Source organism: Myripristis murdjan, chromosome 21, assembly GCF_902150065.1.
Source record: "Myripristis murdjan chromosome 21, fMyrMur1.1, whole genome shotgun sequence".
NCBI classification, from domain to species: Eukaryota; Metazoa; Chordata; class Actinopteri; order Holocentriformes; family Holocentridae; genus Myripristis; species Myripristis murdjan.
Window position 1 is genome coordinate 17,269,914 of NC_044000.1, and position 23,175 is coordinate 17,293,088.

The window sequence follows — 23,175 nt, forward strand, 5'->3', positions numbered from 1 at the left end:
CCTTTCAAGGAGCAGTGTGACGGTAATGCATTGTAAATGGGCTGCCCCGTGTCATGGGTTAACAAGCTATACAGTTTACAGTTTATTCCACAACCACAGCCTATTTTATAAGCATGCTTGTCTTTATGTGGTCTAGAATTTGGAGAGTTAACGCCATCAGTTGTGTTTTAGTGCTATTTTCAGTCCCATTATGCGTCTTTATTTTAATGGAACATGTATACAGAGGTGGTGAAAATGCTGGTGCTGCAACTGCGGCTTGAAAAAAAAAATGAAAGAAAGAAAGAAAAAGCCCTCGAGGCACTGAATAAATCTACACTTCCAACCACTTCATTAATCCACACAGCATCACAAAACCGACATGATGAAAAAATTTACCATTCAAACAATGGTCGACAGAAAAACAGAAAATCCCCAACCCTCTGCTTCCCAATCAGTTTTCCATCAGGATATCTGACGGGAGTAATGTGTAACAACTGATTCTGACAGGGAATCACATGTTTCTGCTCTGCACATTCCAATCAGGCAGACTGCGGAAATCTAATTTACAAACACTGTTAGGAAGAATATCTTTGCAATCTGGGACACAAAGCTGTAGACAAGAATTCCAGTTCAGTACATAGTTTAATCAAGGTTATTAAAATGCTTTGGTGTTTTAGTCATAATTGTATCTGTTATTTGATAGAGAGAGCTGTAATTTTCTCATGAAAATCTGCAGTGTTTTATGTTGACATGACTTCACTGAAAAGCAGAGGTGGACATCCAGTAAATGAGCCTGTTTTTTTGTGTATACATGCATGTTCCCTTCAGCCGCGACCATCTTTAGTATTCTTAGCCGTCAGCCACCAGATAATTCCACTGTTGCTCCTCTCCTGTGGCTCTCATCCTCCAAGACCCAATTACATTTCAGGGCGGGAGGGAAGGAGATGGCTGTACGTGGGAAAACAATCCCTCCCGCATCCCGCTGTGGGATTTCAATTTCATGCCATGAGAAAGGCAACCAAGGGTTCAGAGTTCATCTGAGGAAAGGATGAGAGTATTTTCCGGGCTTAAGATATTCTGCGCAACAGTGATGCAAAGCACACGAATGCCACCTTCACAGCAGTGAGCGCTTTTAATATTTTCCAGCTCCAGTATGTTTCTGTTTCATTCACCGATGGCGGATTAGAAAAAAAAGGTCTTCATCCTTGTTTGTGTGACAGCGCCGCATGCTTGAATACGGTGGCACGGTATTGGCACACAAATCTTCCGTTTATGTTTTCATGGTGACACTGAACATACGCCCCCTCCCCCCATGCCCTTGCCACACTACACACAATGCCATCTTTCAGGGAAACTGGGTCAATCAACACTGAAACCAGGGAGGGCTAATAATCCCTGAAAACTTATTGTCAGTCATATTTTCAGTCAAAGGATTTGAATGAAAAACAAGACGCACACACACACACACACACACATTCAGAGTATAGAGAGAAGCGGCCGTGCCTCCTGAATATGTTAGTCATAATTGGTGTGCAGCAGCGTATCCACATGCTAGCACACTACACTAACATTAAAGCTCTGCATGAACACACACACGCACGCACACACACACAGACACACACGCACACATGCGCACACACCTCCCCTCTTTGGAGGAAATGGCAGCAGATATCAGTGGAAGACAGAACTCTGCAGCACGGCAGCCAGCCCAGGCTCACTGAGACACTCCCCATGCACCTCCATGTGTAGCCATGGCAACCCACACATAGGCGAGCATGGTTTTGTGTGGCATCCCACCGACAAGCCCGTATAGTGACAAAATGCATGGGCATGCACGGCGTACGCAGGGAGAACACAACCCAAACTGGCAAACTGACACCTTAAGGAGAATATCGAGCTCTGAGGACACCGTAGTCATGTCAGGCTCAGTCGGTGGGGTGCTTCCTACAATAGCGGAAGGGATGATAAATGACAAATTCCTTCCCATGGCAGCGGGCCACGTAAGGATAAAGCTGCAGTTTTATTTTCTAAGAGAATATGACAACAGATTAATGGGGGCTGAAGAATCGCTATTAAGACAGCTGTTCAACTGCAATCCAGTTGTCCTGAAGTACAATCTGTCCTGTATAAGAAATGTTCCCATTTTAAGGACTCCCAAAAGAGAACAAAATGAAATATGTATGCTAAACAGGGAGCAATGACAAACATCACATGCCCAGGGTGTGAGCAATTCCCATCCTCCCTGCTAAATCAAGGCTTCTCTCTGATTTTTCTGTTAAGTCAGGCTGTAAACACTTTCCCAGTCAACATGGGAGATAAAAATCAGAGAGGCTCTATTTATCTGCACACTGTCTTCAACAATCCCTTCATTCACAACTCTCTGTAAAGACAAGCCTACCCTGAGGGAAGGAGGTTGCCATGGTCACCATCTCCTAGCATCTCTCCACCAGTTGGCTCATATCTCTTTTTCCCTTTTCAAAATCTGATTTATCACAATGGATACACGCTGCAGAAACTTAAAATTAACTATACTGCACATAATCTGCATCTGGAGGGCAACAGTTACAGCACAGTCTATTTTAACATAGCCTATCTCAATGTTACTGGCGCATGAGTCATATTAGAAAATGGGGAGAGACAGTAATGGGATGAGAAAACTCATTGACACGGTATAAAAGGTAGATAATAGGATTCGTGGCTATGGGCTACTTAGGTTTTGCCCAATTCTCCTGAATGCTTGAATGCTGCAACGGCCAATCAAACCCCATTTATATTCATACTCGGCCAATGACAGCTCATCATAAAAAACTGGTGCCAAATCATACTCTATGTCCAAATCGTTCACCCACCACCCTCTCTTCAACCCCCCCCTCCAGCACTGTGAGGCTGGGGAAGCAGACTGTGTCACCACCACAGCTCAGAGTTAAACAGGATTTAGCACACTGCTTCCAGGCTAGACTGTCTCCCCCCTTCTGAGCTCTGCTGTCTCTAACCACAGTCAGCATGTCACATTTTGAAAATACACAACATGAAACACGAGATACTGGGAACCTTTGGTGGTCTGTAATATGCACCAATAATATGCGTTTTCTTGAATTTTCAATTACAGCGACCTGCCTCGCTGTGCAGGGGGAAGGATGCCAAAGACATCTAGGGGAATTCCTGAGACGAAGAATATCTTCACATGCACACGGGCTGGAAGACTACAGCAATTTTGCCATGCCATACTAGTAGCCACTGTTTATGCCTATTAGCATTATAAAGGCATTACTTCTTGGCAATGCACAGGTGGTGACAGCTGAGACAGCAAAATAATAATACTAACAATGATGACAGTAACACTTGAGCCTGGCAAATGTTGGCTGACAAGTGGGTGATCCCCCTAATCACTGCACCACCCTCCTGCCTGAGTAATAGGTGACATAGCTAAGCTTGTGACAGGCGGACAAAAGTGAAACAGAAGAAGAAGAGGAAGAAGATGATGATGAAGAAGAAGGAGAAGAAGAAGAAGAAGAAGAAGAAGAAGAAGAAGAAGAAGAAGAAGAAGAAGAAGACGATGTTGATGATGAGGGCGAAGAAGATGAGGGCAAAGAAGAGGAAGAAGTTGATGACAGTGAAGAAGAAGACACAGAAGATGAAGCAGAGCAAGAGGAAAAAGAATAAGAAGAAAAAGGATGAAAAAGACAAAGAGGAGGAGGCAGAGGATGCATAGGAAGAAGAAGACATTGTAAGATGGAGAGGACAAAGAAGAGGAAGCAGAAGAGGAAGGACGAGGATTACCCAAAATCTAAGATTATGAGATTTACATTGGCAAATATGAGCAAGGGTCAAGGAATGTACCCCTATAGGATGATTTTCTCACACGTCCAAGACTCTCTGTGTATATTTTATTCTTCAGTCCTTCTACCCATTGCAGCAGTGCCGAATCAGCATCCTAACTCTTCATCATCATTGCTGGTCAGTCGGCCACTGGGTAACCAGACTGAAGCTGCTGAAGATGGAGCTGAGAGAAGGCCTTCACCATATTTCTACTCATTAAGTTGGGACCTCATTATCATTCAACTGACAACAAGGCACACTGGAGCTGCCTACCGTCCTAATTGCTTTCCTTCGCAGTGAATGGCTGACATGGCTGGAACGAATGAATGGTGCGGTGATGGTGAGTTCTCAGGACTTGTGTGAGAGTCTTGGCCTAAAAAAGCAGGTCCTTGCTTTTGTGACATAGCTCCCTTCCGTTTGTGTGTCCACGCTGCCCTGGTTTCTCTGTGTGCAGTTTTGGGTTGTAAACATCCTCATGTTATGGGAATGGGCAGAAAAGAAAATAATGGGCATTATAAACAGTGGCGAATATGCTTGAGCGCGCCGGCTGGCTTTCTTAATGATGCAAAATAGGTTGCATATGACTAATCACAGGCAAAAGGTAGCTTTGATCTTCACGCTGGTGGCTAATTCTGGGCGATTTCATCTCACTTTGAATGCATGCATCATGATCTGCAAATTTTAGAAATGGTAGCAATAAAGCCACGGATGCCATGGAAATAATGCATTGCAAATCACAAGGAGTGGGTCAGCTTCTCAGTTTGGAGGCGAATTACACCCAGTCATATGAACCTCTGTAAGCATCATCACTGGGACTGAATGAGTTTTATAAATTATAACAATATCTTTGACTGAGTACCTCAATATCGACATGGTGATGATATTGCAGAGAAGACTACTGGCACTTTCATGAGATATTTACACAACAGAATTTTGATAAATGATTATTAGTAATGTGGTTATGATGACCAAGCAGGTGGATGCAAATAACAGAACAACTATAACAATCTAATGAGTTCCGAAAAATGCATCTGGGAAGACAACACTTACACCATCACCAGATTACGATGTGGTGATATCCAAATTACGACGGTCCTTCAGAGTGAGTTATTAGTTTAAGTTTTTTCAAGCACCTAATGCATGTATAACAGCATTTACTGGTATGATTCAGCTGTTCAGGGTTTTTTTTTATAATTAGATCAGAGTATTATAGAGGATGATGATGGATTATCAGAGGATAATATCAATTGAGCGCAGACAAAGCTAGGGGTGGTACATGCAAAAACAACATGTAGGAAATACAATAAATCCTAATCTTTACTCGATGAACTGTAATCTGAACTCAGCGATCGAGCCATTGTTGTGGAGGCAAAGCTACTGCTAAAGGGGAGGATTGGGCGGCTGTTGGCAGGATTAACCCCCAGCTACAGCACTGAGGCCGCCTCCTTTGTATGTGATCAGTATGTTCAGAAAATATGGCTGAGGATATTACACTGAGTATGTTCTGGTGCTGATAATGTGCAGTGGTTTGTGGATTCATAGAAAGTACGCGAGAGTGTGTTTTGCTTGTGCTTGTGTATTAACTGAAACCAATTTGCGCTTGACGTAATCTGTAATTGGGCAAGGAGAGTAATACATCGTAGCCTAATGGGTCCATGGCAGGGAAAAATATATAAATAAATAAAAAAGGTTGCGATGTCTCCTATGGAACGTGAACAAAAATGCAAGCGTGTGCGTCTGTAATTAAATTCAGGGTTTTTCTCTGCAAATTCGTCTCACAGCGGCTGTACAGTGGCTCTAATGGACGGAGCATTTTCTGGAAAGGGCAGAAAACAGTCCTTGGTGGCTCATTTACAGTTATGGAGAAAGAGCAAAAGTAGTGGTGGAGCATGAGAGAGAGACAGATGAGAAGGAGAGAGAGCGAGGGAGAGATTGTGTCTGGATTTGTAATAGTGTGTGCCTGCGTTTCTAATGTCAGTATTACAGGGCAAGTGGAACGCCACACAGTATATTGTATTAAACCCAATCCCACTAGTAAGGTTTGTTTGACTGGGACTAATGGAGCTGGACGGTGTCCTTCATTCAGACAAATGAGCGTAGATTCCTTCCCTCCCCTCCGTCCGCATCCCATCCCCCACTCCAAATCCTTAAATACAAGCTGCGCTCACACTCACCACAGCCAACTTCTGCCAGTGGAGCTTTCAACAGCCATCAGCAAACATAAGCATCAAAACTTCAGCATAGAGACCGTCAAGACATGTTAGGCCAAGGACTAAAAGACAGTCCAAGAGCTTGTCTGGCTTTCATGCTGCTACTCAAGAATTGTGCAGACAGTCAACGTACAACAGTAGCTTTCAATTTTTTTCATTTTTTTTTTCCTTTTTTTTGCAAAAACATATTTAAGGGTAAAACCAAAACGGTGCTGTGTGATCCAAGCTGGCCAGTCTGGTATTGCACATGTTTGTACAACTGAAGACCATTGGGATCTACAGACGCATGTTCACAGCCAGTGTGCTAAGTAGGCCACAGCATGGTATGTGACCCACAAGATAGCTAGATGGCCCCTTTTTGTTTCTCTACCATCTGATACCCTGCCTGGCGAGGTGGAAACTTACCCCCCTGAACCACAGGAACAGGAACTGTAGCCTTTAGGATCAGTTACAGGGTGAGGTTAGAGGTTGCTTTTTTTCCTTCTAAAGTGAAATATAAAACCACTCTTTCCTTGAGTCACAATAAGCATAAATAAATCTCATTTTAACTGTTGCTCCATGAACAAAATGTTCCTGGAGTGAAATAAAAGATTAGCTAAGTGTTTGACAGAAGTGATTTCTAAGCTACACAATCATCCTCCCTTCATTGCTGCAGAGGTAAGATCAATCTTCAGTGGAAGCAAGCCAAGTAAACCTATCAGTCGTATCTGTGTTTTCTGCCTGCGAAGAATGAGCGGAACTGAAAAACAGAGTCATTATGGGATGAGTGGGAAAAGCGGCAGGTAGTTACTGATAAAATTAAGTGCCTTGTACTGGCGGCATCCAGCATCCACACATCATTGTACTAGGCAAAAATTCTGCTGAGGTATCTATGCCTCTGGAAAAAGAACAGCCAGTCTTAGTCAGGAGGATGCTTTTGGGACATAACACATCAGTCAGGATGGAAGTGGGTAGGAGGGGCATTGAGGACATCTAGATTTCCACTGGAAGTACTGATGATTGCTGTAGCATTAAACTTTAAAATGGTCCACTGGCTTTAGAGGCTTAAAGCACAAGATGTTGAAGAAGCTATGGCTATATTGCTCAAAAAGCAGAACTGCTGCAACACTTAACTAAACAGGAGACAAACTGAGTGGATTACTATTTTTGTATTGTATTTGTTCAAAGAATAAAAGGCCTTTTCACCCAGACTGTGAACCAATAATTTAAGGAAGTGTCCTCCTGAAGATACCCTTAGGCACAACTGTACAGATACCACTGGGATTTTTTATCCCAAGTGCTGACTCAACTTAAAAGACAGAGTATGTGTTAAATTGAGCATTGAGAAAAGCTTTTTATTACCATGGCCTTCAGCCCTGCCTCCCTGCAGCAATAACAAAAGCCAGACACAGCTCACTATCACCAAAGCTCAACTACATCACCATGACACTGTTAGGACTACAGGAATGTCAGCGTAGTGCGGAGGAACCAAGGCTGAATGTACACATCACCCCCCCCCTCGACAATATGTGTTCCAACACACATTAAGAAGCTGAACATAGTTATGTGACAGTGTTAATGACAGTGTTACTTTTTGTATATCTCCATGTGTTTGAACCTGAAATAAACCTGAATTCAGGTGGTAATGCAGACCACAGAGTAACTTGTTAGCTTGAAGAGGATGAATATGTAATATCTTTGTGTTAAAGCTGTTATTACCTGATATTATGAGCAAACAATATGTACTATATAGGCACCTTGCAAAAGAGGGTTTTTGATATTTGGGCAATATCAAAAACCCTCTTTTGCAAGGTGCTGCCATAAAGCAAAAAAAACTTTTTCTCAATTTTATAAAAAAAAAATAAAAATTAGAACTAGAAAATTCATATAACTAAAAATTTATATAAAATCCATGTTTTACTGTTTAGTTGTGGGAAGGGGTCTTTCACTTTAAATTTTTACATTGCTTGATGGTATCACATGACGAGGAAATCCTATTTGCACTCCTTTTTCCATTGACTCCTGACACTGAGACGGTCATGATCTGGGGGGTCCAAAAGTTAGGACTAATTGTTCAATATTTAAATAAAATTCCTTCAAGAAAAAAAAATGAAATTCTATCTATCGTAATTTAACTTTTAATTTTTATCATTAATATCAGTTTGGATGCAACAGATTTTTTGTAAAATGGTCAAATACATTTGTTGCTCTTTGGCAACTACTGTATATGTGAATATAGAAGTGAGGCAGGGAGAGAGAGAGAGAGATGCCCAGGTGAGCGGCAGGCTGGAGGTCAGGCTTGGAGGTCCAGGACGGCTGGAGGCTGGAGGTCAGTGGGGGATTTGGGGTTAGACCACCTTAAAAGAGTCATAGTTACTCCTGCTGTGTGCCCGCACTCTGAGCACCAGAGAGATATTCAGGCAGTATTTTCCCTTCTGACAAAAGAGAGGCTTTTCTAGAGCGTAGTCGGCAAGAGTTCAACCATGAGAAGAAGGGAGAAAGCTAGAGCAGTGCGTGCATATTTTCCCCTCTCCCAGTACATTGTAAATAACAACTGAAATTATATTAACTGTGTAAATATTGGGCTTAACATTTCACTAAGCTGGATTTGTTTAGTCTTGTTTTCAATAAAAGGCTGCCTTTAGAGAAAAATTACATTTTATGGTACTTTCAGTTGCACATTGTTGGTGTATGGCAACAATTTACCAACTACCCTCCTTAAAAAAAAAAAAAAAAAAAAAAAAATATATATATATATATATATATATATATATATATATATATATATATATATATATATATATAACGACGATGACAAGAAGAAGAAGAACACATCAAAATGTGTTATCATGTTTAAGTAATAATCCATGCAATACAAGATTAATATTGCAATATTGCCCCATCAAAATATTATAATATTCAGTATTACTTGCCAAAATATCACATATGGCTGCAAATACTGCAATATTCAATACAGTCAGATGTCGACCCAAGCTTCATTTTCACTCCTGAAGTTGGCTGAGCAAAACTCTGTCCCCAACTGCAAACTGGCAGTGAGCAACACTGAATTATCCAATTTATTTACTGAAAAGTCAGTATCAGCCAACTGATATATCGGTCTGACCTAATTGAGACAAAGCCAAGGGCGGACAGAGGAAAGTTTGGGATTAGCCTGCAGCCTTAACGAAGGTGTTGACTTCAAAGTCCCAGAAAAAAGAGAGCTCTGACGGAGCAAAACAGCTACTCATTAGTCACAGTGTGTCAAAACAAAAAAACAATCATTTTTACAACTCAAAGGACACAAAATAGCTATCAGGCACAATCAAAGTTAAATGCTGATTTGGAATGCACACTGTTAATCAAATGGGATCTCACTGTGAGAATCTCAAAATAGTTTTAAATATTAAGTGCAACACATGACAACACCAGAAACACTGGTAGTCGTGCACGGGAAGCCTCGCAGCATGCTCTGGGAACAAGATTTACCCAGAACGCACTGGGAAACAGCCAGCCGCTAACATCCACATTGCACTGCCCACTCATTAACCATCACAGGGGTCACTTTCTGGCAGCTTACTACTGATTTCAGCCCCATTCATCAACATAAAAAAGTTTTCCATGTCTGCTGTATCTATTTCTCTCTATCACCACTGTTCTCCTCTTTTCTCTATCAACTCATCTTTTTTGCCTGTCCCGGGCAGGAAGGATTGTGGTCGGAGAATGGTTGGTTCTTCTATTCTGAGAAAAATAACAGTCTTCCCTTTACTCCACCCTGTGTTTGCACCACTAAATCAAGATCAGAGAATATACCTTAGTGAAATACCACAAGTTTGGAGGAATGCTGGGTGAAACAAGTGTGAGGAGTGTCTCATCTCATTCTGCATGCCTAAACATCACAGCACTACCAAAACATTAAAAGGTAAAACATGCAAATATTTGTTTAGCCCTCACTGTGTCATCCATTACCGCTGTGTAACTGATATCTGAAAAAATATTTTACAGCCCCACGTGCACTTTTTACAACTTTTATTTTGCATCTCTATTCACATTAAAAAGGGCATTATAAGCAAATAATGTCAAATTCAGAATGACTCCTTCACTTTATCTACACGTTTACGTAATATCTGCAAATGGCTTGGACCAGAAATGTCCAAATATAGATCTCTGCATGGCTTTGATGAAACATTTAATCCTCCCAATCCAGAAATCATGAATGGAATTCATATGCCAGCACTGCCCATTCAAGGACATTAAAACACACTCTTTATCGTTCTCTTGCCTTTTTTTACAACGCTATCTAAGACAGCAGCAGCGCATCTCACATCTCCTCTGTGCATCAAAATGGGAAAGAACTGTGAAATGGAAAGAGCTTGCCACAAGGCTGTCAAGTTTTAAGATGTCACAGCGGAAGAACAAAGTTGTTCTAATACATGACTACAGAAGAATACTTCACAGTTTCCAGTGGATTTATTAATAGTAACAAGAGATTTGAGGCCATTTGAGGAAATGATATATAGTTAAAAATCACCACACTAGATGCTGACATGTGCTGGCAGAACCCTAACATTACTAGGGAAGATCACTCCAGTTTCATTCATGCATTCAGCACCTTAATGTTATTCAGTTGCCATGCCAACCTGTTACCAGGTTAACAAAAGACTGGTGCTGCAGTGATGAAGATGGAAAACCTTCCTCGGCTACCGCATCAGTGGGCAATAATGAAGAATCACATTCTGGCATTAGTATTCACATCGGGAATCAAGCCTGAGTGGGAAGGAATTAACAACTCACCGAGATGTCAAACAGCTCTTCCGTGTCATCCAGCATACGGACCCTGATGGTGACGTGGCGTCCCGGGGGCATGGCGGGGGGTCTGTGCCCGGGGTCCAGGGTGCTGATGCCCAGTGTCTCGGGGGCCCCGAGACGCTGGCCTGCTGCAGAGGCCATAGGCTCTGGTTCCGCCATGGTGCGCTGCTCTGCTACTGCCCAGCCTGTGCAGGAGGTAAGACATGTCAGGCCAGCAGACAGACAACCACACATGTATACACAGTCATGCTGTATGCATGCACCATTCACACACATGTATCTGTCTGCCAAACAACACAACTGAGGAGAAGGCTGTTCAACATTTATCAAAAATCGAGCTTAGAAGAAGGAAATCCACCCTGCCCCCCAAGCTGAGCATTGTTGGTAAGGGACAAGTACAGAAAATTCACCAAGGCCCAGAGGACAGGCTTCAGAACTTTCTGTGTCACAGAAAGAGTGTAATTGCAAATGAAGTATTTGCACTCTCAGCTAATGGCTGGTAATTGTAGCCTTTGGGAGAGCCAATTAAAGTAAAAAGAGATCCAAGCACGTTCTTGATTTCAAAGCGCAAATAAGGCGGCCTGAGTTTGACAAACACATCACAGGGCTAAAGTGTAAAATCAAAGTCAATAAAATGACAATTGATGTAGGAAGTCATAAAAGCTCAGCAGTAGGACCATAGACACATGCACATAAGCTTGGTTAGGTTTTAATTACTCTCAAGGGCATTGCATCCGATGTGAATGTGGACATTGATGGAACAGTGACTGGACAGTGCTGTGAACTGACAGAAAAATCAAAGAGCAACAAGGAAAAGACAGCCAGCGGTAGGTGAAAGAGGCAGTATAAAGGTTTCATTTATATCCACTTCTGAATATGAAAGTGAGAACATGAGCAAAGAGCATGTTTTACTGCCCTGTTGCTATTAAAGATCCAGTGCCCAGACACGTTTTGAGTAACATAGTGTAGACCTGGAATGCATAGAATTGTTGGTACCACTCATTAACGACCATAGAAACAATGTTGTGTCCCATCTGATGTTAAAATTTAAGATGTGGTGCAGAATCTGTAATGACTGGCAGCATGACTCAGGGTATATCAGTTTAAAAAGGGACAATCCCAGGTGGAGGACTATGTTTGGACTAGTTGTGGAGTCATTTCTTGTAGGTTGACACATGAGCAGGCCACTAACCACCCCCACCCCTTCTGCCGAGGCAGATCCCCTGAGGCCCTGCTGTCCTGCTTAATTCTCTGTTCATCACACATTCCAGCCGGCTGATGTCATCTCAAGACCGCACCAAGTGGTTCATCAGAGTGTGGAGGCCAGTGGGCAGTTGTTCAGACGCCACAGAGGTGAATGACTGCTGCCAAGTTCAAGCTGAAAGCTGAATAAGGTATTTCAAAAGAGTGGATAATTTAATCCAGCACAGTGCTGGTGTAAAATAGGCCAAGGACAATGGATATACCAAACAGAGCTGAGTGTATCTCTTCAACTCTACTGTATCTGTTTGATACTAACAGCCTGCCTGTTGCCTTAGAGCTAACCAAATAAATGTTCCATTAAGAAACCAGTCCACCACTGCATGCACTGAACACATTGCAGCTGGAATTAACTTGATGAACAAACTGGGATGTTACACAGCCAACCATGTTCAGAAAAGGCTCATTTTTATCATTTGCACCTGTCCATGCACTGTAATCACAAGGCTGCAGGCGTGAGATGCGGTCTGTGGACAGTTGGACTGGGAGAGCAGACTTCCATTCCCTTGAGCTGATGGAAACCAGAGCTAATGCTGTCACAGGGGGCGTGGATGGAAACATGCATGTCGTTCAACCCAAGCCCAGTCATTTATGACACTTGATCCTTAGACCATCATCGCCGGTCCCTGGCTTGATTATTGGCAAGTGTTTCAAGTCAAGTCTGTAAATTCATGGCTTCTGTGACCCATGCATGCAGTAACCCAACACTCTTCAAACAAAGGACCAGTGAAACAGAGGGCAATGAAAGCGTAGACAGTGATTATTTCAGTCAACACCCTGCCCTGCCCCCAGGCTCATGAATCAACCAGTCATGAGCCTCAGTCTATATGCTCCTCTAAAAAAAAGTGACCTGGGCTCCAGTAAAACATGCAAAACAGTGACCATCAACTTGCACAAATGGCACCTTGTTCCTGTGGGGAGAACGTGACATAAGGCCAGCAGCATACTAGATCAGGATACAATGCCAGGGGGACATTTACAGACCCCTGAGCGTTTCTCAGAGTGAATTACCCTGCCTTTGAACTTGTTTGCTTGAAATTCCCCACAAGTGTGCAACATGGGGCTATGACTGCTGGCTGTGCCGGCTGGTGGAGCCTCAGTGGCTGTAACAGTGGTTCCTCTGTATGCAGGGGCAAACAGGGGCCCCTCAGTGCAGTCCAACACTGCACAGCTGGATTCCTTTACTGACAGCTGAATGGCTGCAGGACAGGCTGGTTCAGCTAACTGTCCACCTGAGGCAAGCCCAGAAATAAAAGGAGCTCAGTTTTCCTCTATGTTCAGCAACATTATTCTCCAGACATTGATACATGGGTGTGGCTCACGTTGCGTGAATCAGTATGCAAAAGTTCCCAATGAAATGTATAGCAGCATTGCACCTTTGCAGCAAGCCTAACAAAATGTTGTATGAATCAGTTAAAATGACTCGTGCCGTCACCGCAACTGCACAGCGATTTAAGCCTCGTCCCTACAGCTTATAATTATAATAATATTGATAATAAATTCATAAAATGCAAGGCTGCTGAGGTGATTCCTTCCACCTAGACTTTCTTCACACCGATGTGGTCATGTTTGTATCATTAATGCAATGTAGGTTAATAGAGCAGGCTGCTGTAATCCTCAGGAAGTTTAGTGGATGTGACATAAATGCACCGCCCGGACTCACCTGACCAGCTGCTGGCAACAAAGTAGCAGCTCTAAAACGCTACAGTGACACGCATTATACGACATTTGGAAATGTCATGCAAAGCAGAGACCACTGGAACTACACGAAACACCAGCGACTGCAATGTCTGCACACATCCATACAGCTAAGGTATGCCTGTGGCCAGCGACCCTTCTGCAATACAACCCACACTTGGAGACAGATGGGACATTTACTGACTGCAAATGAAGCTTTACGCATGGTGTGATAGTTATTTCCCCCCTCTAAGAAATCCACGAGATCACCAAAAACCAAGGCGGGCACACTCCCACGACTTAACCCTAATCTCCTCAAACAAGTTGATCACTTCCCTTAAAAGCACAAGAGCACTTGGGCTGCAGGATTCTTACCCCTTCTTTAGAAATGCGGGCTTATCCACGTATGTGTTTCCCAGTTGAATGAAGCTATTACATCCACCTACGGTCGTAGTAAAAACCTGGTTGACTTCAGATGCTGGCCGTACCGGTGCGCAGGCTTTTCGTGGTCGCCATGGCGGACGACTGAGTGAGTGAGTGAGCCGGAGGGAGACGGGATTACACTGAAACCAAGCGGCGGATCCACTCCCGGTGCTTTACTCAGACAATGAAGGAGGTGCAGCACCTTCAGCTTCTGCAGAGCCGGGCAACTGAATAGCAACAGCTCCATCTAGCGGTGGCACCTGCATCTGCAAAATGACATTGGAAAAAACTTCAATAGACATCTTGAATGGACAAAAATGCATGTACGATTCCTACGATGGCCCTATTGTGCTTCCTATGGTCTTATTCCTTTGTATGGTAATATTCCTATTGTGACTTATGAGATTTGATTTTGCGTTGTATCCATTAAATTTATTATAGGTCTTTTGGTGAAGATATCCTACTATGAGGCTGCACTGATTGACAGAGTGGCATCACACAAACTTGATTTCTTCTCTATCCCTCAGGTTTCTTGCTCTCTTTTCTACCAGTAGTTATCAACAAGAAGGCTGTTGTCAAATTTCAGTATTCAGGGACTGCATACTCTTCATACACATCAGCTCAAGTTAATTAGTCTAGAACTGTTAAGAGTGCCTGTAGTATGATGAGAGATGTGCAAGATTCAAATACTGCCTTTTTTTTCTCAGTCAGTGCCTGAGGGAGGAATCTAAATAATTATGACAAGTAAATGCATAGAGGGAATAGAGTCTTTCAGGCCAATATGTAGGCACTTGGAAATAAACAGAAACATACTTTCAAATACTTTCTGGATTTTCTTTCTTTTTTTTTTTTTTTGCAATGTTGCATGAAGATAATGGAATGGCACATCACATACTGATGCAGATGTTGCATGTCTTCTTTGTGCTGAGGAGGGGACAGGACACATGATGTTGGTGGGGGGTGAGAGGCCCATGCTGAAGAAATGGCATACTCTGATAGCCCCGCATATCAACCCACCACATCATCAACACACCATTCCGCTTGCTATTTTACTTTATTACCATATTAGTAGAGATATTCCACCTAGAAGAATGGTGAAAAGGTAATGTGCTTTAAAGGACTGGTAAATAATGCAATACTTTATTGATCTGCATAGGAAAACTGTTTTGCTTTCCCCCTTCACAGGAAGGTCAGAGGTCAGGGTCAGCTACAGAGCAGCAGCTGTGGAGCTGGTAAGGACGGTCTCTGCTGTATTTATTAATAAGATCCACTGACTTTGGCTTGTTTTACATCCACTGGTTCAGCGCTTTTCATTCAATATGTGTGATACGAGAGATGAAATGTAGTCAGGGTAGTCCAGTGACACATACTTGATGTAGTTTGGTACTGCACTTTGTCCAAGGTCCACTGGAGGGCACCTCGGTTCGCCATGGAGTATGAGTGACAACAGCATCAGAATAAGCCTACAAACTGAAACTTAAGTACTCCAACCTCAGGATTAAAACTAAAAAAACACATGGTGACATCAGTGATTTACATACTGTAATTAAAAGCCCCCAAACTTCATCTCATGTGGAACAATAGCACTGTCTAAACCTCCCACAGATGAATGGCACTTCCATTCAGTTTAAGCTGTAGTCTTGTCAACAGGCAAAGAAAGCCAGTGACATTTACCTGGCATGACCACACCACTTGCCCACAAGAAAAACACTCTATGTTGTGTTTTGTCCAAGGAGTGACTTTGTTCCACTCTGTAATGGCCAACAAGATCTGTGATGCTAATCAACTTGTGGATTCTTCCACAGCTGAATCACGGATCTTGGAAAAATTAATGGAAAAACCTTAGCTTTGGCCTTAATACTATTAAATGTTTGAAAACTGATACTTTGCACTATGTACCCGCAGGATCCCATTAGCAGGCTAATCAATCAATCTATAAATAGCCTCTTTTCTATAATGTATAAGGTTATGGCTATAGAGGATATTTCCTCCCTATTACAAGCCATGCAATGCTCCATTTTCCCTCGTGCTGTTTTGTTATTCAGGGGCTCTCTGCTCCTTTTCATGGAGAGTGGCCTGGGGCTTTGGCTGGGACCAGTGCCTCCACAATCGCCCACTCCTCCATGTAGCTGAGTCTAGGGACAGGGATAAAAGACACACAGTGTGGTGGAGGGCTGGAACTGGGCTTTATTTCATGTCTTTATTTCATGTCTGCTGTTCGCCCACCTTCTCACTGGCAGGAAGAGAAGTCTCCTACGCCTAGTGATGTGGGACTGAGATGTAGAAATCACACTCTGTGTCTTGGCAGCTTCAGAGGGCCTCTGGAGGCATTTACTTGGAACTAAGGCAAAGATGAACATTTCAGCAACAGCATGAAAAAGAGTGAGGAAGCTACAACAAGAAAGAGAAAATATCCAAGAGACAATGCTGTTGTGGATTAGTTATGTAAGCAATCATGATATTTTGCACGGCAGTCTTACCCCATAGTGATCTTTTATCCAGTTATGTAATTGTAAATGAAAACATCAGTAAACTCTGCACTCCCAGTCACTGATCACTGTAGCTTGACCGACCACCAACAGTTTTATAACAATATTAATTTGAAGTTCTTGAAACAACTCAATTTCCATGCAACTTTCTGTATATCGAACTCATACAGCTTATGTGCATATTACACAGGGCTGCAGCTAATGTTTATTTCACAGTCAATTCTATTATTATGATTATTATGATTATGATTGTTATTGTTGTTGTTGTTATCATTATCATTGTTATTGTTATTATTATTATTATTTGTCAATCATTTCATCTCATAAAGAGCAAAAAAATGATGACAAATGTTATTAAAGTTGTCAGAACCCAAAAGTGATGTCTTTACATAGTTTAATTTGTCTGAAATTATTAATCAGTTATCAGAATTTGAATCGATTCATTCTTGGTCAGATGACCAATCAATTGACTAATCATTTGAGCACTAATATATGTAATATTTACAATAAATGTTCTGCAATTGTATCATAAAGATTAATTTCAGCATCAAAACCTTAGTGTTTAAGTGAAAGAAAGGAAAAAAAAAAAGGTGTGTGGGTGGGTGTACCCTTTACACATGCCTGTGCTATTAGCCCTCTTGTGGTCATGTACAGTCTATGGGAAGTGGCACTAACATTAGTAACTAGCAGTGTTAGTAACACAGGGGTCACCCATGGTAAAATGTATGCAGCGCTGTGGATAAAAATGTCCAGCACATAGCATTGTGTAATCACATACCTCAGTGAACAGCTGTCCTGTCAAATGAAGGATCTGTATTCACCCGCACTCCCTTTGTTAAACCAATACACACTGTCACAACACATTAACTTCCTCTGTTAATATAACAATATACCTTAGGAATCATGTGGGTGATGCCATAAATATATATATCCATTATTTTACATAATCAGTTATTTTGCATAAATAAGCATCTGAATACACTCAGCACTATTACATTATTAACTTACACCACCTGCCTTCACCTATCCACTGTCATTAATTATATTCTTCACACATCTTCTACATCAGCAGGTGCTCTCTGATAGACTAATTCAGTGGATAATTATTATTTAATTACAACATATGGTCTCAAGTTGTGCATTCCAGTGAGGTTGCAATCATTTCTTATTGAAAGACATCCCACAACAAAACAAAGATTTGAAAGCACACAGACTTCAGAGATCAATCAGTTACAAAACCTTGATACACAAATGGAGATGTTCACTCTAACTTGGTTTGATGCAATGATAAATCGTGTAATGATTGTCGCATGTCAGCATGCTAGTGAAGGAATGGAAACTCCTCAGTAATTTAAGAAACAGGGTTAATCTGAGAAAAAGTACTTTTTAAAAAAAAAAAAAAAAAAAAAAATTGGACTTTATTGACATTTTCAGGATGTCATGTCATTCTGCCTAATTAATTCCAAGACCATTTGTATAAAGGCAATCCTGTGCTGTACAGCGAGCCCACGGGGTAGTCTGTTTGTTCAGCTGCTCCTGCCGCAGAAGCTGTATGACAACAGACTGGAGAACAAACAGGAAATCACACACAACAGGGATCTTCTATTAGAGGCTCCCAATTATGTCTGCAGATAGGATTTACTGTTTAAGCACTTGATTTTATGAGGCCATCTCGGCTCTTCAAATGCATGGATTTCTACACATCTCCAACCTGGTTGTGTGGTGCACCATTCAGGTGAAGACTGATGTTATCCAGTGACTATACATCATCTATGGATACATCAACATTTTTACAGAATGTCACAATAGTCTAGTCAACATGTGTACTTGACAGGCATCTGAAACACATCTTGAAAACCTTTCGCACAGTGCTAATCCCATAGAGTGTACTGAACGTTCACCTTAAAAATGAGTGTGAAAATGGAAATGAGATTCCATTTCTATTTTTGTCTTTGCAGCATGGGTTGCATCTCTTGCCCTGTCACCATTTCCCTCCATCTTTGAATAACAGGTCATTAGAGCTGGAGCTAGACTTTTGCATTGCTCCAGCCCCCGCTGTTCCAGTCACTCAGTCTGCAGTGAGTCTGGCCCCACACCTCCACACACAGTTGCTCGGCACACTAACTCCAGTCTAATTGCCTGTGTCGCTAGGTTTAGCTCACTAAAAATTATTCCGCCCATTCGGTTTGAATCCCATTTGCAAATCCTCCAGTTGCTCATATTTTATCATCAGTGCTGCTTTGATAAAGCCGGGGAGGGGGTGTGGGGGTGGGGAAGGGTCCCAGATCACTGGCTGTATGACAGTGTTTTTTAATTGATGTGCATTAAAGAGAGAATCGACCAAAATCAATAACTTTATGCAGCTTGTATATGTACTCATTTTTGTGTCTGTTGAATCACTGCCATGATTTTTACAGAAGTGCAGCACTGCCATTTGCATAGACGCTCAACTCTGATATGAGGGTGCACTCTTTGATCATTCCTACAGCTCCCATAAGGCATCATGCCAGCTCTTGATTGTTTCCAAAAGGAGGGAGGCAAAGTGAATCTTGGGATTTGAAGACCTTGAATGAACCTGAGACATCTACTGACTTGGCAGCCAAAAATACAACACACCAGTATGTTAGAAAATTAAGTGAATTCAGTTTTCTAAAATGTAACACCAAAGTAATTCACTTAAAACAAACAAACAAACAAACAAAAAAAAAAAAACACACATTTTAAGCCTATTAAGTTCATTATTTAGTTGGTTATTTGCGCATAAAAAAGACAAGGATAGATCATAAAAGTTAAAACATTGTGCAGGAGAGGCTAGAAGCCAACATTGGCTTGAAGGATACCTCCCTTACGTAGATATTAATAATACTACACTATGAAGGGAGGGGGAAGGGAAGAAAAACAAATATCAAACACATACTCCATGGCAGGGTAGAGAGATCAATTAAAACCACTTGTAACATAAAAAATTATACATCTCAACAATCATTAAGAGCCTTAATTTTTTGCTTATTAGTATAATTTTCATATGCCTCTTGAATGATGATAAGGTACATATTAGCTGTAGTGGTGAGGTTAACTTGTTCCAAAGACATGGTCCTCTATATTTCTGTGTCCACTGGTTGATATCTGGGAGGTGGAGGTCCTTATAATGTCTGATGGGATATCTGTGCATGTCTGAAGAAAACTTGAAAAATGTATGTATAAAAAAGAAGAAATCATGAGCTAAGTGTATATATTTATACATAAATAAAAAAGTCTGGCACGTATTGCCATCATAAACTGATAAAAAGGTTGTATTTACTTAGGAGACGAGCTGATGAGTCACATTTAATTGCAAAGCTAATCAATCTTAAGAATTCATTTTGAATTATGAAAATTTGGTATTTGGATTAATTATGAAGTTGCTATTAAAACATACTGTATAATTTAATGTTAAAAAAGCAACAATATGCATTAACATTTCACATATACATATACACACATATCAGTGAGGCAGGACAACACAATGGATGGACAGGAAGAGCCTGTAAATCACATTTATATGTTCATGATCTGTGTCTGACTTTCACATAATAGCTAATGGGATAAATACTAGAATCTGATTTTGGATTCCTGAGTAAATTCAACAGATGCGAGGATAATGTCTGTTGAGAGACAATTTATGTCTTGCAAGCATTCCAAAATAGATACTTGACGGTGTCTGGCAACACGACTAAGTCAAACATCCCTGGAATGCGCGAGTGGGGAGAGAGGTGGGGAATTGTTACAGCTGATCAAGCAGAGGGCGGGAATCTGTTTTGTAAAGGGAGGCCATTCAAAGCTCAGGAATGGGGAGGTTTTTTCCCCCGTAGAGCTGAACACTGTGGAGCTCCTGCCGAGCCCTCCACCTCCACAAGACGAGGGAATCAGCAGGGGGTCCCTCCTCACATGCTGCATTAAAAAAAAAAAAAGAAAGAAAAAGAAAAGAAAGAAAAGAAAACAAGTGTTGCCAAAGACAAGCTTCTCCTCCCACCACTGCTGTCGATGGATGACACTCATTTCATCATTACCCCATTTCTGTTTAAATGGGTTTGGTTGGAAATGTTGCCCTCCAGATACCATGGGGGATTTTGTCTGACTCCAATTTACCACCCATTCCTTTGTACGGTCTTTTACTGTCACATCATACACTAAAATGTGACGCCATGCTGTACTTATTAAGAATGATGCCCGGCCATAGTGGGAGCACTTTTGGAGGAAATTAGTCATAAAGTAACCTGGTTTGCAGAAACCTGCGAGGTTCAGTGCAGCTGGATTTGCCCTCTGCCTGGGACTTTTCCTTTATACTAGGGGGCCATGACTCAAATGTGGGCTGTGACACCCTACTGATCCATCATGAAATCATGTTAAGTTGTTTTAAAGATGCCCTTTTTATCAACTATATTTACACGCAAGTCAGATGAAAACAGGGTACAGTGGAAATCTTGAGTCAAAAAGTGCTGCCTTGCCTATTTCCTATTTTCACATTCCTACGAATATATGCAGTCAGAGTTTGTTGTGAATTTTGGAGACAACCAGTTTCAACTGTTATATAAATCCATGGCCTTGGTATTCCAGCTCATGATGTGAGAGGACAACATAATACAGACAAATGGTAGGGATATAGCTTAGGCCTTGGAGCCTGTGAGACAGATTTCATCAGTTTTGTTTTTTTGTTTTTTGTTTTCCAAGTACAAAACAGATACATGCAACTGCCTGCCTGTTATGGCTCCACCACTGAAAGGGATTCTTGTAAAATGTATTCTAAGCTATCAGAAGAGGAAAAATCTGTCCACTGGTTGACTGAGAAAAGCCTGTTTTGTGTTATAATATTCCTAGATTTCACAAAATGCAGGATAGATGCAGGAAGACAGCTGCCACTGTATCCTCGGCCCAGAATGATGATGCTGGGACTTAAATGTTCTCTTAGCTGATTTTTGTTTGAGGACTTAAATCAACAAGATCAATTTTGATTTAAATCTATGGTCCAAGTACTGAAGGAATGGCTCATTTCTAGTGCTCTGTATTACTAATGTGTATCACTGCACAATGTTCACGCAATCATGAAAAGAAGGAAATAAAGCACACTAAGAGCCACACAAAACTGTGGATAAGAAGCTCTGATTATTAGACAGATTTGCCACCAAACATTTCGAAAACATGCCATCTAGGTGTACACTTCCCTTGAAATTCCTTGAAATTGCTGTGCATAGATGGATCAGTTCTATTTTCAAGCCTCTGTGTGACCGGCTTGAAAATCCCCCACATTTTTTAATGTGTGTCTCTGATAATGGCAACATGGATTATGATAGGAACACATGTTTCAATGGAGGAATGTTTCCCTGTTGTTTGCCGAGATCATCCCTCACACACACACATACACACTCCACTGTTACAGCTGCAAATTAGACTGTGAAATTGACAACTCATGTGTCGCCATCTGGTTGCCATGACACCTAGTTATTAGGGCCTTGACAGTCCTGGTTTGGCCTGTGCGTGCTCTCTCTCCCCCCACACGTCAACATTGTTTCCAATATGAAAGGCGTGAAGCACCTCAGGGGGGGTTGGGAGTGTGGGCTGATCGAGGTGGGGGTGCTCAGCGGTGATGGCAGTGACTTCCACCTGAGGTACAGTGTAAGGAGTAACCTTTCTAATCTTTCACACATTCAAGCTGTGAACCTAATCCCAATGTTCAGTCACGAGAGTGGATCCACTGCAATTCAGAAAGCTGGGAGAACCCCTGTATTTTAACCCAGTTCCTGGATTACAGCTGGTGGTGGCTAAGCCCCCTTGGTGTTAGCCATGCACTCTTGAAATGGGAATATATTAAAGGAATAGTTCACCTCAAATAAAAAAAAAGAAGATATTTTCCCTCTTATTCCTAATGCAGTCAACCCATTTGTATAGTCTCTGTGTGATTTGGCAAGGTTTCCAGTCTCATGGACAGACATGGACCGACTCGCTTCACCCCAAATAACGGATGCATTTGTGGAACTCAAAAATGAATAATAACAACAACAACAACAACAACAATAATAATAATAATAATAATAATAATAATAATGATGATAATAATAATAATAAAAACTACACAAAACTCAACAGCAACAGTATTTTTTGAAAAAAAAAAAAAAAAAAAAGGAATCGGGAATGTTGGGAACTATTTCCTGCTGAAGAACACCAGCAAATGACATCTATTAGCCCTCAAAAAGAACAAATTCACAGTGGATGGATACAGTTCGCAAGGGTTCTTTGGCAGGAAATAAACACGTATACAGCTGCACTGTATTACGATGCCAGGAAACAGAATGGAAACTACACCAAATCACACAGAAACTATCTAGATGGACAGATTGCACAAAGGTTATGTGGTAAAATATCTTCTTTTTTCTTTTTCTTTTTATCTTTTTGGTGAACTGTTCCTTGAAACAATATGTGGTTCTTTGCTTAGGGCGCAACCTAAAAAGAACATTTTTCCAATAAATCTGCATCAACTTATCCTGTTAATGTCCACG

At 41.5% G+C, this 23,175-nt stretch overlaps 1 protein-coding gene across 2 annotated transcripts in view; it reads right to left on the reverse strand.

Moving 5' to 3' along the window:
- Positions 1-14,347, reverse strand: part of LOC115379491 (FERM, ARHGEF and pleckstrin domain-containing protein 1) — a 50,478-nt gene extending 36,131 nt beyond the window's left edge. For both annotated transcript variants that reach the window (XM_030080205.1, XM_030080204.1), the window contains exons 1-2: positions 14,106-14,347; positions 10,779-10,978 (exon numbers count right to left, since the gene is read on the reverse strand). In XM_030080205.1, the coding sequence (XP_029936065.1) occupies positions 10,779-10,952 (174 nt within the window). In that variant the 5' untranslated portion in view covers positions 10,953-10,978; positions 14,106-14,347. The remainder of the gene's footprint in view (positions 1-10,778; positions 10,979-14,105) is intronic.
- Between the last annotated feature and the right edge of the window lie 8,828 nt (positions 14,348-23,175).